This window comes from Chiloscyllium plagiosum, chromosome 38 (genome assembly GCF_004010195.1).
Source record: "Chiloscyllium plagiosum isolate BGI_BamShark_2017 chromosome 38, ASM401019v2, whole genome shotgun sequence".
NCBI lineage: Eukaryota > Metazoa > Chordata > Chondrichthyes > Orectolobiformes > Hemiscylliidae > Chiloscyllium > Chiloscyllium plagiosum.
The window spans coordinates 9747686-9769985 of record NC_057747.1 but is presented as its reverse complement, the minus strand read 5'-3'; the positions used below and the strand labels follow the sequence as shown (position 1 = coordinate 9769985).

General features: G+C 44.2%; 1 protein-coding gene across 8 annotated transcripts in view; it reads left to right on the top strand.

Moving 5' to 3' along the window:
- ptpn20 (protein tyrosine phosphatase non-receptor type 20) overlaps positions 1-22300 on the top strand; it is a 414663-nt gene that overhangs the window by 331761 nt on the left and 60602 nt on the right. For 7 of the 8 annotated variants that reach the window (XM_043678810.1, XM_043678805.1, XM_043678807.1 and 4 more), the window contains 2 exons: positions 9660-9825; positions 18890-18991. In XM_043678810.1, the coding sequence (XP_043534745.1) occupies positions 9660-9825; positions 18890-18991 (268 nt within the window). The remainder of the gene's footprint in view (positions 1-9659; positions 9826-18889; positions 18992-22300) is intronic. The other variant, XM_043678808.1, reaches the window with a different exon arrangement.

The window sequence follows — 22300 nt, the reverse complement described above, 5'->3', positions numbered from 1 at the left end:
CTTAAAATTTTGGGGAATTAAGTTCATGGGGGTAGGGTCTGGTTGTCCATTATAGATCATTGTAAGCACCAGAGAAATGGCAGTCATTACTAAGTCTGCATTGTCCAAACCAGGGGATGTTCATTGTTATGCCTAAGCTTGGTCACTCAAGTGAGTTAAGAGGAGTAGTTCACCCATTTGGCCAAATTACTTTGATCTAATCTTGAAAGTTACTTCACCGTCACAGTGAATAGGATATTAGAATATAGATGATTTGTTCCCTGCGGCTTTGAACACACAAGAAATGGGAGCACAAATGGACCATTTGGCCCCGCAGGTCTGCTCCACCATTCAACTAGATCTTGACTGACCTACCACCTCCACACCATTTTCCCCACACTATTCCCTGATATCCTTATTATCCAGAAATCTATTAATCTCTGGCTTAAATGATCGATCCCATGCAGCTCTCAGATTCACCACTCACAGAATCCCTATATTACAGAAAGAGGCCATTCGGCCCATCAAGTCTACGCTGACCCTCTGATGAGCATCCTGCTCAGACCCAGCCCCTCACCTTATCCCCATAGCCCCACATTTCCTGTGGTTAATCCCTCCTAACCTGCAAATCCCTGGGCACCACAGGGCAATTTAGCAATTGCCAAAGGCCAATCAACCTCGGCTGCACGTTGTTAAACTTTGGGAGGAAACCAAAGCACCCAGAGGAAACCCACACAGACAAGTGGAGAATGTGCAAACTCCACACAGACTATTGCCCGGAGCTGGAATTGAACCCAGGTCCTTGGTGCAGCAGCAGTGCTAACCAACGAGCCACTGCTGCTCTTCATCTCTAGTCAGTCTAACTCTCTCTCTCGCTCTATTGCTCTCTCTCTTTCTCCTCTCCATCTCTCTTTCTCTCTCCCCTTGTCTCTATCTCTCCATGTCTTCATAGAATCCCTATAGCATTGTGCAAAGCACTGAGCAGCTCTTATCTCTCCCTCCGTATCTCTGCCAGTCCCCGATCTCCATCTGTATCACTGTATCTCTCTATTGTGCTGTCTCCCCACTGTGTCCAAAGCAGCAGGGAACAATCATCTATATCTACATCTCTCTCGCACTATCTCTGTCTCATGAGCTCTCTATTTCTATTGATCTCTCGATCCCACTAACCACTGAGCCATGGTGCCACCCAAACTGTCAGTGAGGACGTTTTCCCTCATCTTAGTCCAAAACGGGCTACTTTTTTTTTTGAATGTATCCATTTGTAGTAGCCGGAGGAGATATTCTTCCTGCATCGACCCTGTTGGGCTCTAACAACTTTCCCGATGAAGGGCTCATACTCGAAACATCAATACTCCTGTTCCTCGGGTGCTGCCTGACCTGCTGTGCTTTTCCAGTGCCACATTTTTCGTCGCTGTAAGAACTTTGTACACTTCAAGTTATAGACCCTATCCTTGTCCCTCTGAGAGGGCTTGGTTGTTGACTGAGACTGCATGAGTGAATAAGGGCTGAAGAAGGGCTTCTACCCTAAACGTCGATTCTCCTGTTCCTTGGATGCTGCCTGACCTGCTGCGCTTTTCCAGCAACACATTTTCAGCTCTGATCTCCAGCATCTGCCGTCCTCACTTTCTCCCTGGAATGAGGTTGAAGAGCTGAAGAACGGTCATATGCAAGAAACAGAACTAAACGAAGACTTGCATTTATGTAGTGCCTTCCACAACCTTGCGGCATCTCAAACTGTTTTACCACCAATAAAATACTTCAAAACTGATGAAGTGCAGGAAATGTAGTTGGCCCCTACAAACAGATACAGAAGCAGTTCTAGCAGAACAAGATGGAAATGGAGCAGCTGGGCAGAGGGGGAATTAAGAGCTTCCAGTATCATTTTTTCTCAGGCTGTGGGAGATCACAGATGGGAGGAGGATGATAGACTTGAAACAGCTTGGTAAACCAAATGATTAAAGATCACATCTGGGCTGTGATTGTAAAGAAATAATTGCAAACAATTTCAGGTTCATTCAAGATAGTAATGTTAAATGTCAACAGATGAATATACACACGTTGTGGAAGAATTAAGATTACTTACTTACAGTGTGGAAACAGGCCCTTCGGCCCAACAAGTCCACACCGCCCCGCCAAAGCGCAACCCACCCATACCCCTACATTTACCCCTTACCTAACACTACGGGCAATTTAGCATGGCCAATTCACCTGACCTGCACATCTTTGGACTGTGGGAGGAAACCGGAGCACCCGGAGGAAACCCACGCAGACACGGGGAGAACATACAAACTCCACACAGTCAGTCGCCTGAGGCGGGAATTGAACCCGGGTCTCTGGCGCTGTGAGGCAGCAGAGCTAACCACTGTGCCACCGTGCCGCCCATCAACTTGAAGTGTGTATAAAACCAGGAAGGTATAAGAACTATGACTTGCATTTATTCGGGCAAGGGGCACTGTTGGTGGGAGGTTCAATCAGGAGATGGATTGACATCTGCCCAACCTGCTCTGAAGGAATAAACTTCAATTTTTCTACATTCAGGGATCAGATGCAGGGTGTCGTCCTGAAGAAGTGGAGAGCTTGCATCAATTGTGGAACTTCCCCACCAATACAATGAAGAAGTTGGAGCGTTCACTCCAACAGTTCTGAAATGCATCTCTTCAGCAAAGAAGATTCAGACTCAATTGGATCAATCAAAAAAATGGGAATCATTAGAACTAAAATGAAGCAAAACTTGTGAAAGCCCAACATTCAACTGTGACAGTAAGTCTGACCAGGCAGAAGGTCAATGGCATTGTGTTCAAACACTTGTAATTCAAATAATCCTCTAGTCTGTACAGTCAGCTGGGCTAAGGACTTTCCAAGAGTTAGCAATGAGAAATTTTATCTGTCGAGGCTGATGTAGTGGTGACAATTGAATTGAATCGATCCACTGCCTTTAATAGGCCTTGGTCCAAGTGGTTGAACTCCAATTAATAGTTAACCATCAGAATCATTGACAGAGGATTCTTGTGACACAGTCGTTGAACAGCTCTGAGCCAGGAGACCTGCAGAGGAATGTAAGAACATCTCTCAACTTTGACTAAAGAAAATTTCAAATCACTGGTGAGTACAAAGAAGTATCAATGAACACCCATGCAATTTCTTCAGTTTTTTGGAAGATCTTAAGAAGATGCACAACTTTAAGGAATTTTAAACTATCAAACTCTGGAAGATTCAGGGTCGGAAACGATGGTGTTAAGTTAAGTAACATGGTAGAAAGAAAATCAATGACGCTGCCTCTTTCTCAAACCAGATGGAGAGGCTTAAACAATGTTTAGCTTTCAAACTGTGATCCTACATTGGGCAGACTATGAGTGGGAAAGAAATTCCACCTCAGTTGTGACTTGCTACTGAAAGTTTATTCCTCGTGTGGACTGATGTGGCGCTAAATGAGCTCAGATAGGCAATCCCATTCCATCCAGAGAGAGAGAGAGAGAGACCAAGTCTGAAAATTTCAAACCTAAAGGTGAGATAGATAAACCAATGCTGATGGGAATGAAGTTTCTGCATACACAACATTATTTGCTTCTCAGAATAGGTGACCAAGAAGCAGTGACCCAGTCAATGAGATTGATTGTGATATTAAAGAAATGCATCTAGTGTGCAGTTGCACCTGGAACCAGAGGAAACTGAAGTCTAAGAAAAGTCAGTCTGCATTAGATTGATGGGAAGGATTTGATTTACTCATTTCATCTCCATAATGATCACTATCCTGACCATGAAGGAAACCAAGGCAAGAAAATTGGGGATAACAGAATTCAAAGTTACCAGTTACAAAAAGAAGACAGATGAAGCTGAGGAAGAAGTATATAAGTGTTATTAAACGCTGAAAGTGAATCAAACGTCAAATAATTATAGCTAATTGTGTCGTAAGTTTTGCAGAGCAGACATTTACATTATTGCGGGTTTAATTATCCACGGAAAACAACTCCTGGCTTTTGGATCAGCAAGATTAGAAGCAGAGAGAATGAAACATTTACAAAGGAAACAATCTCACTGACAAATTTAGTTATGCAGCCAATTTCTTTAATGGGATTACATTAGTTCTACTAAATTTAAATGACATTTGGCTACATTGAAACTTTGGCATTTTAATTAACATGTCACACATATATACTTGTACAATTGGTGCTCTGTTGTGAGAAGTGATTGCTGTACAATAGCTACTTTTCGATGCTTGTCTATGTTAATAATCTGTGCTGATATACTCAGTCGGGTTGCAACTGAAGTTTTCCTGACCAGTTTAAATAATAGAAGAGCTTTATAATAGGAGAACTGCATTGTAAAAATTGTCAAAATGAAATTGCATTCAAAGTAAGAAAATGATCAATTAAATAGGCTGGATTTAAAGCTCCATTAAAACTAAACCATTCCCAAAAGGCAGAGATTTCAAGTGATGTGCACACTATAAGTCTGGACAAAGAAAGAAGTCTTAATTCCCTTGGCACAACTCTCGAGAGTGTAAAGAGTGACACTGTTATCATTCAGTCACATTAATCAGTAAAACGGACAGCAATGCTTAGTATAAGCATGTGCTATTTCAATGTGGAAATGCAGAAATTACTGCCAATGATTTCCTGCTCCTCCATAGTCTACACTGTTGAAGCCCCCATACTTGGCAACCTTGAGAAGTAAATAATCTGCCAAGAGCATCATCTTTTATGCTAAAAGAATCCACAAATAGGTTCATCTCACAATGTGGTGTAATGTTTTAATAGTATACTAGGTCATAGCTATTGGTTAATTAGGCCTCTAAATTTGACAAACTAATTTTGATGTTTATCTAATGTCAAGATTTTTTCAAACTGATAAAAATATAAATTTTTATCATAATTATCTTAAACATTTGTTTGGATATTTCAACTTTAAACATAACATTTGTTTGACTGTCTGGAAAACTGTAATATAAGTACAATTTACTTCCTAGTTTACTGTCTGTGAAAATTATTCAATATGATTGGCTGCTTACCCTACTTAATATCATTATTATTTCTGGATTCCTGAAGACCGCCTTGACTTAGTGTCAAATGAGGGTCATAAAAGGGGAGATCCTCATTACAGTGGTCACGAGATCTCATGGGCTGGTTTCTTTGAGGTGAGCAACCAGTGTTGTCACTTCACCACTGACCATTTTATCAGACCATAAAACATGAGAGCAGAAATTAGGCCATTCAGCCCATCGAGTCTGCTCCACCATTCAATCACAGCTGATAAGCTTCTCAAGCCCATTATCCCACTTTCTCCCCGTAACCCTTGATCCCCTTGATAATCAAGAACCTACCTACCTCCATCTTAAATATACTCAATGACCTGGCCTCCACAGCCTTCTGTGGCAATGAAGTCCATAGATTCACCACTCTCTGGCTGAAGAAGTTGTCATCTGTCCATAACTGTTTTAATGAACTTCAGAACTCATGGAAACAAATTGTGACATCTTGAGTTAACAGCTAATCACTCCTTAATGTCAAGTACATCTTGCAAAGGTTGACAGGTATCCCAACGTGTAGCCATTCAAATGTGAAATGGGCAGCTAAATGTATCAATACTTCAAACCACATTGACAAATATCTCGAAGACCTGATAAAAGCAAGGTCAAAGAATTCTCAAACGTGGAGATGAGATAAACACACATCCTCAGATAGACTTTGTTCAGAGGTAAGAAAGAAGAACTGTGACTTTATCCCACTTTATGATCGAGGTTTGAAAAATGACTATGATAAGACGACAACGAAGAAATACCGTGGCCTATGGCAAATATAGATTAAATCAAACGAACTCAGTTCACCTCAGCTGCAGAGATCTTTTAAGCATGATGAGACAGTCCATTTGGTATCTTCTCGAGGGAGATGATGTATAGAGTAAATGTGTAAGTAGATGTATGGATTAACTAGGAGAAAGAAAGCTGAAGACACCAGATGGATAAAGAATTGGTGATGATTGTAGAGAACTTAGAACAAGCACAATCTATATGCCATCATCAGTTTCGATAGAAGAGGCAGAGGCAGAGATAGGAAGGCATTGAATGTTGGAACCAGCAACATGAGTCCTAAACCAGTTCACTGGTGCACATGTATTTTTTTAATCTTCATTGCCTGGAGAGAAATGAAAATGTAGTGATTGGAAGCAGGGTCGAGTGTGGCGCTGGAAAAGCACAGCAGGTCTAGCAGTATCCAAGGAGCAGAAGAATTGAGGTTTTAGGCATGAGCTCTTCGACCCTGAACTCCAACATCTGCAGTCCTCACTTTCCCCTGACTGGAACCAGATCCGGGTGAATCTCATTGACTATGAGATCCTTGACTGGGGTTGTTAACCAGAGCCAGTCAGGGAGCCCTGGCTGAAGATAAGAAACAGGAGATTCATCGAACATAGAACATGGAAACGTACAGCACAGAACAGGCCCTTAGACCCACAATGTTGTGCCGAGACTTAATCCTAATGTAAGATATAGTAACTTAACACCTCAACTTACTGCTATCGATGTGCATGTCCAGCAGTCGCTTAAATGTCCCTAGTGACTTCGCTTCCACCACCACAGCTGGCAACACATTCCATGCATTCACAACTCTCTGCGTAAAGAACCTACCTCTGATGTCTCCTTTGTACCTTCCTCCTAATATCTTCAAACTATGACTTCTCGTACTAGTCAATCCTGCCCTGAGGAAAAGTCTAAGGTCTCCTCAGTCTAAGGACTGGCTCTGAGCTGGCTGGTCACAGCCCATGTATAATGCACATGTAAATAAAAGGTGACTTGGTGACTGGACACATTTGTGCAGTTATTCCAGAAAATACTTGAATTTTACTGTGGATAGGTAATCTACCCAGTCAGTTACCCACCCAAAGGCTGAAGGTGAAAACTTCAATAACTTGAACCATAAACAGCTTATTGCAATGGCTTCCATGGTTATAGAGAAACAAGAGATTGTAGAATCCCAAAACTGAACTCCACATGATGTTACTTTTAGTTGAACCCAGCTAAAAGTTGTTCTATTGTCATTTTAAGTCAAATTATTGAGCCTTTGCAGTATCACTCCAATAACCTTTTTCTGCACGTGTGGAAATCAGAGAATTTACAGTGTGGAAACAGGCCCTTCAGCCCAACAAGTCCACACCGACCCACCCAGACCCCATTCACCTAACACTACGGCAATTTAGCTCAGCCAATTCACCTAATCTGCACATTTTTCGACTGTGGGAGGAAACCGGAGCAAACCCACACAGACACAGGGAGAATGTGCAAACTCCACACAGTCAGTAGCCTGAGGCAGGAATTGAACCTGGGTAGCTGGTGCTGTGAGGCAGCAGTGCTAACCACTGTGCCACCCACTGTCACAGCAGAGATCCAGTGTTGAGTTGCTGATTATTTCTTGTGAATTGTTTTCAAACATTGCTTCATTTTAGTCAGGCAATTGGCAGCAGATGTATTTCCTTTGTGTTATTCTAGATGTTAATGCGAGGCCACCTGTTGAGCTGAACTCTAGGAATGCATAGCGGAACGTGTGATATTTTCCTATTAAGCCATTTCAGATAATCTTCAAGTTGAAATAATTGTTTAACAAACCTTTCACATTTCCTCCTTGGACTGGTGATGCTTGTATAGTGCTTACCAGGATCTAATTTGTACCATGTCCCACGATGACCAATATGTGCTGCACATTTATGGCTTTTTACAGTCTTTACCTTTTCAAACTGGCCAACCATACTTCCACCAAGCAGCAAGCGGTGATCAGGAGGATTATTCTCCATTCTAATAGGCATAATAACTGTTTCCTGTATTAAGAGCAAGCTCCCCTCTCACTCTGACTCATACAATATGTTTTCATGTTTAGTGGTTGAAGACTCCACCCAAACCTAGCTGGGAGACACAAGGAGAGATGTGAGATGATCTCCAGCAAACCTCCTGGTTTTGTGAAGAAGATCAGGTGCATTCTGGGACAATCTAGCTCCAATCTGGAGACCAGCACCATTACATTCTTAATGTCCTTTATCCTCTGTCATTCACTCCTTCATGCACAGGCTGCCGAATACACATCCACCGGTGTCAAAGACATCCTCAAGTTCAGAACCGGGGTCAGAGCGGACCATTCTATACCGCTCTGAATCTTAGTTACAGAAACCATTGGGACTGGGTTTGGTGTAGATTAGATTAGATTAGATTACAGTGTGGAAACAGGCCCTTCGGTCCAACAAGTCCACACCGACCCGCCAAAGCGAAACCCACCCACTGTGCCACCGTGCCGCCCATGCCACCGTCCCCTACATTTACCCCTTCACCTAACACTACGGGCACTTTAGCGTGACCAATTCACTTAACCTGCACATTTTTGGATTGTGGGAGGAAATCGGAGCACCCGGAGGAAACTCACGCAGACACGGGGAGAATGTGCAAACTCCACACAGACAGTCACCTGAGGTGGAAATTGAATCCTGGTCTCTGGCACTGTGAGGCAGCAGTACTAACCACTGTGCCACCGTGCCAACAACTTAGCATAGCCAATCCTTCTAACCTGCACATTGTTGGACTGCGGGAGGAAACTGGAGCACTCGGAGCACAGCAAGAATGTACAACTTCAAGGTGGGATTGAACCCAGGTCTCAGGCACATTGAGGCAGCAGTGCTAACCACTGAGCCACTGTGCATTGAAGAGCAGACATGTCTCCAGGCCTCTCACCCTGGTTACTCCTCCTGATCACATTGCTAACCTTCACGGTTCAACTTTTTTAACCTTCTACTTGTCAGTCTGTCTGCATTTCATCTTCTCGGCCTTTCTGTCTGGGCCCCCTGCCAGTCCTTGCCCCACCAAGACTACTCATTTACCGCAAGGGTTTTCTTGTTACTCTTTACATTCACTTGTAAATTCAAAGCCGTTTAGGGGAGGTTCACTCAGCTGTTTTGTTGAAGAGGATGCCTTGCGAGGAAGGAGTGTGTATCCAGTGGCATTAAGCAGAATGAGTGACAATCTTACTGAAGCTTCAATTCCTGAGGGGACTTGACAGGATGGATGTTGAAAGGATGTTCGAGAGACTAATTGGAGGCACGATTTTTAAATAAATGCTCGCCCATTTAAGACAGAAATGAGATTTTTTTTTCTCATGGCACTTTTTTTGAGTGAGAGCAGTGTCTTAACCAATAATCATTCCCCTAAACTATACCAACAAGACAAAGATTAACTGTCGTTGGTGGGAACTTGCTATGAATTAGTGTTTCTATTAACTTTCAAAATTACCGAATGTACCTGAAAAATGATTCATTGCGTATGGTACACTGTGGGGCTTGGTCTGGATGTGACTGATGGTGTATTAAAGCAAATTCTTTTGCATTACAATCTCAATCTGTGCCCCAGAGACTGTATGATGGTGCAGATTTACCTTGGTGGGGAATACAGCTTGGAAGCATACTTGGAAGAAAGAATAATTGTGTAATGCAGCCGATACATCACTAACTAGGAACCTCTCAGAAAGAAAAATAATGCAACTCTAACTTTATGAACAAAAGACAAAATATTGGTCAATAGTTCATAATAGATGATAGAGTGACACAGAGAGAGTGTGTGTACGTTTGTGTGTGTGTGTGTGAGAGAGAGAGAGAGAGATAGAGACTTAACAAACATGATTCTAAACATTGCAATGTTTCCTTCTCAGGTGAATGGGGAAAATGTATGTGCTCTGTCTCACAGTGAGATAGTTGAAGTTTTGCGCAGAGTACAAGGTGTAGTGACACTGACAGTCAGCAGAAAACTGCCTGTGGACACAGTGGATAATCAATCCGAAACGAAATCTTTCCCCAGAACACAATCAATATCTGCTGGTAAGGAGTGGAATTCCCTCAGCACTTCATAAAGAAAATCTGATATTAGTGCTAAAATATAACATAATTATATTATGTCAGCAAATAACAGAACAACAAATGTTTCATTAAAGGAGAAAGAAAGCTAAATGATGTTCAAAGAGGGAGTTTCTTGATCGGTTAAAATAACTCTGTTAAAAAAAAGATTTTCAGTGAAGTGTGCTCAATGCCAATAGTATTTGTCCCAGTGGTGGCTTCCAATGGGCTCACAGTTGTAACTACCAGTTTGTAAGAGATGTCACTATTGGATGTGTCCTCAAAGTATCTGTAAGGAAAACAAATCTCAAATAGGGGGAGGTGTTGATCAGGTAGGAAATCACTCAGTTCTGAGATAACGGGTTGGTGTTGCTCATTTATCAAGTTTACGTTGACAACCTTATCGTGTAGCTGCTATTTTCCAACACTTGACAGCTTTGATTTATGGTGGGGCTCACTCAAGTCTTCCTGCTTGAGTTGCCGACCCTCAAGGATAGGCCTGGAGTCCTCAGGAATTGATGATTCATCTCTGGGACTGTGCAGTATGCAAGCTTGGAGACAAGGCATTGGGATTTTTTTTTTACTATTGAAAAGATTTGGGCATCGTGCACTCTACCTAGTTGCCCCTTGAGAAGGTGGTGGTGGTGAGCTGCCTTCTTGAACTGCTGAGTCCACCTACTGTGGGTTGACCCACACCACTGTTAGGGAGGCAATTCCAGGATTTTGATCCAGCGACAGTGAAGGAACTACGATATATTTCCTAGTCAGGATGGCGAGTGGCTAAGGGGATGTTTCGGTGGTCGAACATATCTGCTGTCCTTGTCCTTCTAACTGGAAGTGGCTGTGAGTTTGAAAGGTGCTAAGGAAACCTTAGTGAATTTCTGCAGCTAAAAGAAACTGCACACTGATGCTACTGAGCGTCTGTGATCAGGGAGTGGATGTGATGCCACTCAAGTGGGCTACTTTGTCCCGGATTGTGTGAAGCCTCTTAAGTGTTGTTGTAACTGTACTCATTCAAGCAAGTGGGGAGTATTCCATCACACCCCTCTCTTGTGCCTTGTAGATGGTGGACAGGCTTTGGGGAATTAAAGGGTTAGCTACTTGCCACATTATTCCTAGCCTCTGACCCGCTATTGTAACCACAGTATTTGTATGGCTAGTCTAGTTCAGTTTCTGGTCAGTGGTAATCCCCACAATGCCAATAGTGGAGGGGGGGGGGGGTGGTCAGTGATGGTTATTCCAGTGAATGACAATAGATAAGTATTAGACAAGGGATAAGGATTAGGTTCTCTCTGGCTGGAAATGAACACTGCTTGGCAGTTGAGTTTCTTGCCATTTGTCAGCCCAAGCCTGGATATTGTCCAGTTCTAGCTGCATTTGGTCATGGACTGATTTGGTACCTAAGGATTCATGAACATTATGCAATTATCAATAAACATGCCTAGGTCTAACTTCATGATGGAAGGAAGATTGTTGATGATGCAGATGGAGAAGGTTAGGCCTAGGATACTAACTCGAGGAGGACCTGAGGGGATATCCAGGAGCCAAGATGACTGACCTCCAAATACCATAACCATCTTCCTTTCAACTATTAAAAACTGCTGTTTATTTTAATCATTTCTCTTTATCAGATACAAGACTATTGAAAATGTGTAATGAGGTTGTTGGGTTGACAGTCAACCACCATCCAATTGGATTACGAGCTTTTTTGCTTTTCCATTGGCGTGGGAAGGCAGTGAGTCACAGAAATAGGCGTGTCGGCCAATTATTGGCTGGAGTGTGGGGCAAGCCATCATGACGAAACCTTCAGGAATAGGTTTAATTGCATTTAGTTACAATCCTGGTATTAAAATAATCATTTTGCTTTCCAGTTTAGACAATAGTCAACAATAGAGAAAATGAAATGACACAGTTTTTACAATATCACACCTTCAGACATTTGTATATAATATACTGACTTAAAACTGGAGGTCAGAGAGCAGGAATATCATCGATGAGCCAAGGCAAACTCTCCCTCCCACTTTGTATCTTTCTCTGAAGGCAATAGAATGAATTAGCACCTCATGCTACCATCTAGTGGTGGGAGACGGTCCTGCTGCCACATTTTCTCCATAATGGTGTTAACTCTCCATCTCCCTCTTTCTCTCCACTCGTCTGATTTTCTTTGTAAATGGGGCTGTCAGATAAAGGACTTGACTACACCTTCTGTCCTGGTCTATTCCCACACAAATCCAGTTCCAACTCTGATTAGGACATTGGAAAATGGGAGTCTAGGTATGAAATGACTGCAGTTTCTTTGAATATTGAAATAAATGCTACATCCTTCTCGGGCAGATAAAATCCCCTTTAGTTTCTGTGGTTGTATGAGTACTATACACAATAAGTGGGCATCTGCTTTACTAAACTAGGTTCCCACGGTGGCTCAGTGGTTAGCACTGCTGCCTCATAGCATATGGGACCCAGGTTTGATTCTAGCCTTGGGCAACTGCCTGTGTGGAGTTTGCACATTCTCCCTGTGTCTGTGTGGGTTTCCTCCAGCAGTTCTGGTTTTCTCCCACGTCCCAAAGATGTGCAGGTTAGGTAGCTTGGTTATGCTAAATTGCCAGTAGTGCCTGGAGATGTGCAGGCAAGGTGGATTAGCCACGTGGCAATGCAGGATGGTAGGGTGTGGGCGGGATGCTCTCCGGAGGGTCTCAGTGTGGACTTGATGGACCAAATGGGAGAAGGTAGGATGACAAATGCTGGAGATCAGAGTCGAGAGTGTGGTGCTGGAAAAGCACAGCGGGTCAGGCAGCATCTGGGGAGCAAGAGAGTTGACATTTTGTGCATAAGCTCTTCATCAGGAATGATGGAGTGGCCCAAGGAGGCTGAGAGATAAATGGGAGGGGGGCTGGGGCTGTGGAGGAAGGTAGCTGGGAATGTGAGAAGTAGAAGAAGGTGGGGGGTGTGATGGTGATAGGTTGGAGAGGAGGTGGAGCAGATAGGTGGGAAGGATGATGGACAGGTAGGACAGTTCGAGAGGGCGGTGCCAAGTTGGAGGGTTGGATCTGGGATAAGGTGGGGGAAGAGGTAATGAGGAAACTGGTGAAATCCACATTGATCCTATTTGGTTGGAGGGTCCCAAAGCAGAAATCCTAAATGGCCTCCTTCCACACTGTAGGGATTCTGAATTGTTGTTGCATTTTAAGTCCCAAACCAGGTAGAATGTTTCAATTGGGCTCCATTGTACGTTTCCAATTCTGAAAGCAGTTTCCAAAGGCTCCCATTCCCTGTTCTTTACAATTCCAGTTCACATTCTGATCTTCATTTTCAGCTGTTACTCGTTACACAAATGTCTGAAAGTGTGATATTGTAAAAACTATAGCATTTTATTTTCTCGATTGTTGACCATTGACTAAAATGGAAATTAAAAGGATTATTTTAAAGCCAGGACTGAAAAGAATTGCTGCAGTTTTGAGAAAGCAAATTACTGAAGATCTTTACATACACTACTGTTTTTGTACAAGCACTGGGTGATAACATTTGGAAATGACCCTGCACTGGAATGTGTACATAGAAAATTATTTTTTTTTCTGGTTATACTTCTACCCCCACACTACCGCCTAACTTTGGTAGTGCTTATATTTTCAGCAGCACCATGTTGTGTGTGTGCAGGTGTGAGACACAGTGAGAGACACAAGGTGCACAAATCTTTATCCAATTTCCACCACCAGGAAGAAAGGAAACACACGAGTGACCTGTGACAAGCAGTGCCCTTCTCATCAAAGGGTATTGCTGTGGGATCAAACCATGAAGAGGAGGGCAGGGATTAAATCAAAATAGAGTTGGAGGGGGAAATAATGCACTCCGCTCCTTGCGGTGCCCACCTCTCCCTGAAAATCTCGAGGGTGCTGGTGGACACCGCGTGCTCCTTCTCCAGAGACACCCGGCCCTAACGTAACCGCGATAGAGGAGCAGGCAGTCGGCCCTAACAACCCCCTCCACGGCCCGCTGCCTGGACCTGTTTATGGCCAACCTGGCCAGGCCCAGGAGCAGACCCACGAGGAGGTCCCTGATCTACCTTCCCTCCTCCGCACCGGGTGCCCGAAGATCAGGAGAAATAGAGAATGATTTGGATGGTAACAGGTAGCTGATTGGTTTGTGCAATAATAACCAGTTGGGGATGCTTGGTCGGCCTAGCATCTGATCATTGCTAACACTGATCAATGTTATCTGTTCACTCGATTCCTTGAACCAGGTAAATTGGGACTTTGTGTGCTTTAAGTAAATCAGTAATTTCTGTGGCTTTTGTAGAAGTAATGTGGCTGTAGAATTTATGTAATGTTACACGATCTTGTTTGTTTTTGCAGTCTTGTGACAAGGTAAAATAAAATGTCTCTTTAATAATGTTAATGTGCCCTTACCTGAGCAGACTTCAAGCATGCTTGAGCAACACAAGATCAATCTCCTTCCACTTCTTCCAATTTTAAACATAAGAATTGCCCCTCTGCCTCTCCCACTTCAGTTTAAATTAACCCCCTTTCTCCTAATGTAGTTTTTCGGTCAAAGTTGGCTTCTGCCAATCCCAACCTCAGCTCCAAAGGAGCAGCATCAAATGAAACGTGATACTGAGGCAAACAATCAGACAGGTAAGAGAAAGTGAGGACTGGAGATGCTGGAGATCAGAGTCGAGAGTGTGGTGCTGGGAAAGCACAGCGGGTCAGTCACCATCCGAGGAGCAGGAGAATCGACGTTGCGGGCATAAGCCCTTCATCAGGAATGAGGCAGGGAGCCTCTGGGGTGGAAAGATAAATGGGAAGGGGAGTGGAGCGGAGGAAGGTTGCAATAGGTGGATGGAGGTGGGGTTAATGGTGATTGGAAGAATGGTGATGAGACGAAATCACTTCACTTAAAAGCTAGGTGTCTTTGCAACTGTCTTCCCCAGGTGGCTGCTGAAGACAGTTAGGGTTGGGAAAGTCACTTGTTTGGTGCTTCATGGACTGAGGAGTGGGCAGGAAGGTGTTATTGAAGCTGATCAGCCATAATTGTGTGGAACAGTGAAAGAAGCACAATGTGTCCTATGGGCTGCTCCTGGTCCTTTACCAGATGTTCTTATCTCAACAAGAGATTTCATAAATCAACATCAAAATTCATGCCTCCAACTGCACCAGGGACCTGGGTTCGATTCCAGCCTCAGTGACTGACTGTGTGGAGTTTGCACGTTCTCCCCGTGTCTGCATGAGTTTCCTCCGGGTGCTCTGGTTTCCTCCCACAGTCCAAATATTTGCAGGTTAGGTGGATTGGCCATGGGAAATGCAGGATTACAGGGATAGTGTCGGGATGTGGATCTGGATGGGATATTCTTCGGAGGGTTGGTGTGGACTTGATGGGGCGAATGGCCTGTTTCCACACTATAGGGATTCTATGATTCAATGAAGTGCCTTCCCATGCAGAATAATGATATAAACCTCTATATCTAAAAACATATGGATCCTCTACACACAGAACCATTTAAATCACAATTGACTAAATGTACACCTCGCGACAAATCATTTTAATGAAATCAGAAACCTCATATCAGCATTTAATAAAATGAAAATGCGTAACCCTCATGTAATAATGGTCTACAAAGTAATCAAACAGATGTGGCAAAATGATTTTTTTCCCTGTTCATATCTGTTTTTCATTAAAGTTGCTATTAAATATGGAATTTGAAAATTTTCATTGAATTCTTATGAGAAGCAAATTTTGAATCTCTGTGGTACAGACTAATTGAATCAAGCACATTACTGACCCCATTGTGAGTTGTGTGTATACGAAGGCCATTCTCATAAGGGGAGCAGGGTTGTGGGAGACACAGCAAAAAAAGACAGAGAGGTAATCCGGCCAGACAGGGGCAGGGCAATGTAAAGGAACTGGGGAGAGTGGCAGAAAGAAATCGTGGAGAAGAAGGATCAGAGAAACTTCGGAAAATAGGAAAAGGGCATTCAGGGAAATTCTGGTGACAATCATACCTAGGAAAATTATAGATGAAAGCTGTTGTTTTAAAGCACACCTGGCCTACCCGTATGAATCTTCTAGAAGAAAGTGAGGACTGCAGATGCTGGAGGTCAGAGCTGAAGATGTGTTGCTGGTAAAGCGCAGCAGGTCAGGCAGCATCCAAGGAGCAGGAGGATCGACGTTTCAGGCATGAGCCCTTCTTCAGGAATGAGGAAAGTGTGTCCAGCAGGCTAAGGTAAAAGGTAGGGAGGAGGGACTTGGGGGAGGGGCATTGGAAATGCCATAGGTGGAAAGGCGCTCTTCCTCCAACCGTCGTGTTGCTATGGTCTGACGATGGAGGAGTCCAAGGACCTGCATTGTTTGTTAATTCTCTTATCTTTTAGAATGAGCATGCTGGTTTCAGTTCTTTCTTATATAAATTACAGAACTTTCTTAAAGTTACATTCTCAAGTAACTTCAATAATAGGTGCCATGTTGGCCCAGATAAGGTATTGAAGGTGTCAGGTGCCCTGTGTGAGGCTGTCCATGCCCCAATATTCAGTCTGATTCTAATCAAAAAAAGGGATTTACTGAATCTTACATGGATTCATGCAGTGTGTGTCTATCTGTGTGTGTCTATCTGTGTATGTGTGTGTGTGTCTGTGTAGTACAGTGGGGTCACCTCTAGTGTGACATGAACCCAAGGTCCCGGTTGAGGTCCTCCCTATGGATGCAGAACTTGGCTATCAGCCTCTGCATGGACACTTTGCATTGTTGCTTGTCCCGAAGTCCGCCTTGGAGGATGGTCACCCGAAGGTCCGAGGCCGAATGTCCCAGACTGCTGATGCGTTCCCCGACTGGGAGGGAACACTCCTGTCTGTTGATTGTTCTGCCGTGTCCATTCATCCGTTGCCATAACCTCTGCTTGGTCTCACCAATGTACCATGCCTCAGGGTACCCTTGTCTGCAGCGTAAGAGATAAATAATGTTGGCCGAGTCACATCATGAGTACATACCACATACATGGTGGGTGGTGTCCCCATGTGTAATGGTGACATCTGTGTCGACATTCTGACAGGTCTTGCAGCGTCTACCATGACAAGGTTGTATGGTGTTGGCCTGAAAGCTGGGCATTTTGCTATGAACAATGATCTGTTTGAGGTTTGGTGGTTGTTTAAAGGTGAGAACTGGAGATGTGGGGAAGGTCTTGGTGAGGTGCTCATCCTCATTGATAAGGTGCTGCAGACTGCAAAGAACATGGCAGAGGTTTTCAGCTCCTGGGAAATCCTAGACAATGAAGGGTACCCTGTCGGTTGCAGCTCATGTCTGTCTTCTGAGGAGGTCATCACGGTTTCTTACTGGGGCACGTCAGAACTGGCAGTTGATGAGTTGAGCATCGTACCCTGTTCTAATGACGGCATCCTTGAGTACTTCCAAGTGCCCGTCATGTTCCTCCTCATCTGAACACGTAGGGCTTGTCTATAGAGGATGGCTGTTTTAATATGTTTCAGGTGGAAGCTAAAGACGTGTACCATTGTAAGGTTATCTGTGGGTTTGCGATAGAGTGAGGTGCTGAGGTGCCCATCCTTGAGGGAGATGCGTGTGTCCAAGAATGAGACAGATACTAGAGAGTAGTCCATGATGAGCTTGATGGTGGGATGAAACTCATTGATATCACTGTCTAGTTGTTTCAGTGGCTCCTCACCATGAGTCCAGGGGAAGAAAATGTCGTCGATATACCTGGTGTATAGTATTGGTTGGAGGTCCTGCATAGAGAAGAAGTCTTGTTCGAACCATGGCTTTCAGGACCACATCATACAACCTTGTCATGGCAGATGCTGCAAGATGTGTCAGAGTGTTGACATGGATGCCGCCATTACGCGTGGGGCATGTATGTGGCAGATAATCATGTGACTCGGCCAATGTTGTCTATCTCATACGCTACAGGCAAGGATGCCCCGAGGCATGGTACATTGGCGAGACTGAACAGAGGCTACGGCAACTGAATGGACACCACACAACAATCAACAGACAAGTGTGTTCCCTCCCAGTCGGGGAACACTTTAGCGGTCTGGGACATTCAACCTCGGACCTTCAGGTGACCATCCTGCAAAGAGGACTTCGGGACAGGCAACAAGGCAAAGTGGCCGAGCAGAGGCTGCTCGCCAAGTTTGGTACCCATGGGGATGGCCTCAATCTGGATCTTGGGTTCAGAGCTCTCTCTCTCACATATGCTCACACATACACTCCCACAGACTTATACCCCATTACACTCAAACTCACACACATAAATACACTCACTCTCTCACAGACACTCATACACCACCCCTCCCCCCATCCCCAGCACACACGCACATATAAGTTTGTGGGGTAATTTGTAGTTGCAGAATTACATTTTATTTCGTTCAAAAACTGCATGAATCCAAGTAAGATTCTGTAAATCTGTTTCAGATTAGAATCAGTCTGAACGTTGTGGCACAGACAGCCTCACACAGGGTACCTCACACCTTCAATGCATTATCTGAGCCAACATGGCACCTTTTATTAAAGTTCACTTGAGAACGTAACTTTAAGAAAGTTCTGGAATTTACATATGAAAGAACTGAAACCAGCATGCTCATTCTAAAAGATGAGAGAATTAACAAACAATCCAGGTCTTTTTCAAAATATAATTTCAGTTACATCACACTGTAAACTTTTGCTATTAATTCTGTGTCTTACGATCTTATACTCCACAACCACCTGATTTAGGAGCAGCGCTCCGAAAGCTAGTGCTTCCAAATTAACCTGTTGGACTATAACCTGGTGTTGTGTGATTTTTAACTTTGTACACCCCAGTCCAACACCAGCATCTCCAAATCATGAGAAAACAGGACAACGTCGTTTTCATTTTTGGACCCCATCTGCTGTAAAGTCTTCACAGTGTTGAGTATCTGACTGCTCAGCATAGTGTGACAACCCTCGCTGTTTTCAATGGGGACAATCACATCACCTCAAACTAGGGGCCATAGTGCAAACAGGGAGACAGGAAAATTAGCTGTGAGCTCAGGTGTCATATCATGCTCTAAGCACTCTGACTTTTGTCAAACAGTTGCTGAAATGTCTTCACTGGGAAAACATTCCTCTGGCAGCAGCATTCCTGAAGGAAGCAGTAATTATACAAATGGTGAACAGCCTATGGAACAAGTTCAAGGTAATCTTCGAAACCATCTTGCATAGTCCACAACTTTTATTTTGAAATTATTTGTTGAAAAGTAAGAAACAAGTTCAGAATAGAGTTTTAACAAAATAGACCAACTGAACTTTGCAATAAATTTCGGTGATTCTCTGTGGACATTTTTAATCAGGTGGCACATGGTTGGCACTGCCGCCTCACAGCACCGGGTTCAATTCCAGCCTCAGGTGACTGCGTAGGTTTCCTCCAGGTGCTCCTTGTTTCCATCCACAGTCCAAAGATATGCAGGTTAGTTGGATAGGCCATGCTAAATTGCCCCATAGTGTCCAGGATAGGTGGATTATTCATAGTTAATGTTGGGTTGTGCTGCTGGGATGTGGGTCTGGGTGGGATGCCCTTTGGAGGGTTAGTGTAGACTCAGTGGGCTGAGTGGCCTTTTTCCACACTGTCAGGATTCTATCAAACACCTCACAGAGTCATAGAGATGTACAGCTCAGAAACAGACCCGTTAGTCCAACTTATTCATGCCAACTAAATACTCTAAATTAATCTAGTTCTATTTGCCAGCATTTGACCCATATCCCGCTAAACCCTTCCTATTCATATACCCATCCAGATGCCTTTTAAATGTTGCAATTGCACCAGCCTCCACCACTTCCTCTAACACCTCATTCCATACATGCACCATCCTCTCTGTGAAAGAGTTGCCCCTCAGATCCCTTTTAAATCTTTCCCCTCTCACCTTAAACCTATGCCTCTTAGTTTTAGACACCTTTACCCCCCCCGGCAATATCCTTGTATATCTTTTATGAACTCTTTCAAGTTTCATAACATCCTTCAGGTACATCCTTCAGGAGTAAGGTGTGATGCCTATTTAACATGCTGTCTAATGTTGGCCATCACTGATGGGGTGTCAATCTGGCATTCCACCCACTCTTGACAGCAATGCGGCTTCGGTGGAGATTCGCACAGAATGTTACGAAGACCATTCAGCCCATAGTGCCTGTGCCAGCCCTCTGGGGGAATCTGTCAGTCAGTCATATTTGTTACAAATGACAGGGTGATCCATCTGCTCTTTTAGGCTGGGAGTCGGTGTGGGGAGTGGTCAGTTTCATTGGGACGGGGTGGGGTGAGGCTTCTAGCATCATACTTTTTGAAACCAGCGCAAAGAACGTACATGGAATAGTGTAGGTTAGATGGGCTTCAGATTGGTATGACAGGTCGGTGCAACATCGAGGGCCAAAGGGCCTGTACTGCGCTGTAATGTTCTACGTTCTATGTAGAAGGCAAGATGGGATTGTCTTCCAAAGGAATAATGCTAAGGAAAGAAACCAGGGAACGCCAGGCTGTAACCCAGGAATGACATCGGGAGACCCCTTGTGGGGTTAGCTGACCTCTGTGCCCTTTACCAGATGGGCCATTTACCCCCAAATGAGCTGATAACCCCATCTTCAAGAATGTGAGCCACTGACATAATTGAGAGTTCGGGTCTGGATCCACCTGTGCTGGAAAAAAGAGATAATGCTGAGACTTTTTGGTCCATTTTGTTCCTTGGAGAAGGAGGGCCTCTCTGTACCAGTTTGCTCAACAATCCTGCTTGATGAACCTTCCCTCTCTCTCCCCATGACCTTTTGCGATAAGTGAGGCCAATGAACTGGATATTCCACTTGGCCCCCAGATTGCAGTGGGCAGCAGATGGTTAAGATGCCTGGATCCTGTCCTGTTACAGACTGGGTTGGTGTGGGAACCCCCCCCCCCCCAGCAGGACAGCCAGCTCTGAAAGCCTTCCCCGACTGAGTCCTGGAGTCGCTCCAGGAGGGCCGGCAGCAGTGTCTGACAGATCTGCTTGTCTTTCACTAAAGGTTTATGCAAGTTTGGAGGAAGAGAGCAAGAGGTGGGGGAGGCGGGTGTTGGTGGGAGAGAGAGGGGGCTGGGGGGGAAGAGAGAAAGAATGAGAGAAGAGAGGAAAGAGAGAGAAGGGGGGAAGAGAGAGAAGGGGGGGAAGAGAGAGAAGAGAGAGAGAGGAAAGAGAGAGAGGAGGGAGAGAGAAAGAAGAGAGAGTGCGTGAGAGAGAGAGAGGGGAAGAGAGGGCATCTTCATCCTGAAGGACCTCTTCTCTCTCTCTCTCTCTCTTCCTCACCCTCCCTTTGTTGCTTCTTTCAAACACACCTTGAAATTTGCAACAAGTGCCTTTTCTGCCCCCAGGGTGGGTTTAGCACCCAGATACAGTCGTCTGTTTCTCTTTTTCCCACTGTGGTAAATCTAGTCTATTTACTTGCCGAGTGTTTCCAGTGTGCTCTGCTTTCGGTTCAGATTTTCGAACTTTGCAATCATTTGCTGTGGTTCCCCTCATACCCCAGCCAGCTTGGAAAGTCACCACTGCACTGGGGCAATGGAGCTTTCCAGACACAGAAGGCTGTGGAGGCCAAGTCATTGAGTGTACTGAACAGAGAGATTTATTCATAAGGGGATCGAGGGTTACAGCGAGGAGAATGGGGTTGAGAAACACATCAGCCACAATCGAATGGTGGAGCAGACTCGATGGGCTGAATGGCCTAATTCTGCTCCGATATCTTATGGTGTTATTCCGGCCACACTGAGTGAGCCTCAGCTTCCAGCATAACCCCAGTCTTTCCATTTTGTGTATTGTGCTGTGAGCAGCTCCCATTGTTAGACCGGCAGTGTTGTATTCTGTCTGAAGTTTGTCTTTATGCCTGTTCTCCTGTATTGCTGGGATATTTAAACGATTTATCTACATGCAATGGTTGAAATGCACCTTGTGTTCTATTGCTCTGAGCTCATCATGCCATTTGGAGACTAAATGGTCTGGTTTACACATACTAGTCAAACCATCATCCCAGCTTCCACCACGATGAACAGAGTAAGAAAAGGTGACATTGAACTTGAACTATTAACTCGGCTTCTCTTTCCAAAAATGCTACCAGACCTGTTGCATTTCTCCAGACTTTCGATTCTTATTATGAACAAAAAGATTTGAAGTTATACAGTGCTTTTAAAGACCACTGGATGTCTCACCTGAAACGTTGACTTCTCCACCTCCTGATGCTGCCTGGCTTGCTGAGTTCTTCCAGCCTCCTGCCTGTCTACTTTGGATTCCAGCATCTGCAGTTTTTTTTGTCTCAAATTACTTTACAGCAAGCAGGATGTTTTCTGTGTGTAACAGTCACTATTGGAATGTGGAAATTAGTACTCAGCAAGATCTCCTAAATAACCAGGTGATCATGAACAAATAGAGTCAAACAGCACAGAAACAGACCCTTCGGTCCAACCCACCCATGCAAACCAGGTTTCCTGAACTAAACTATT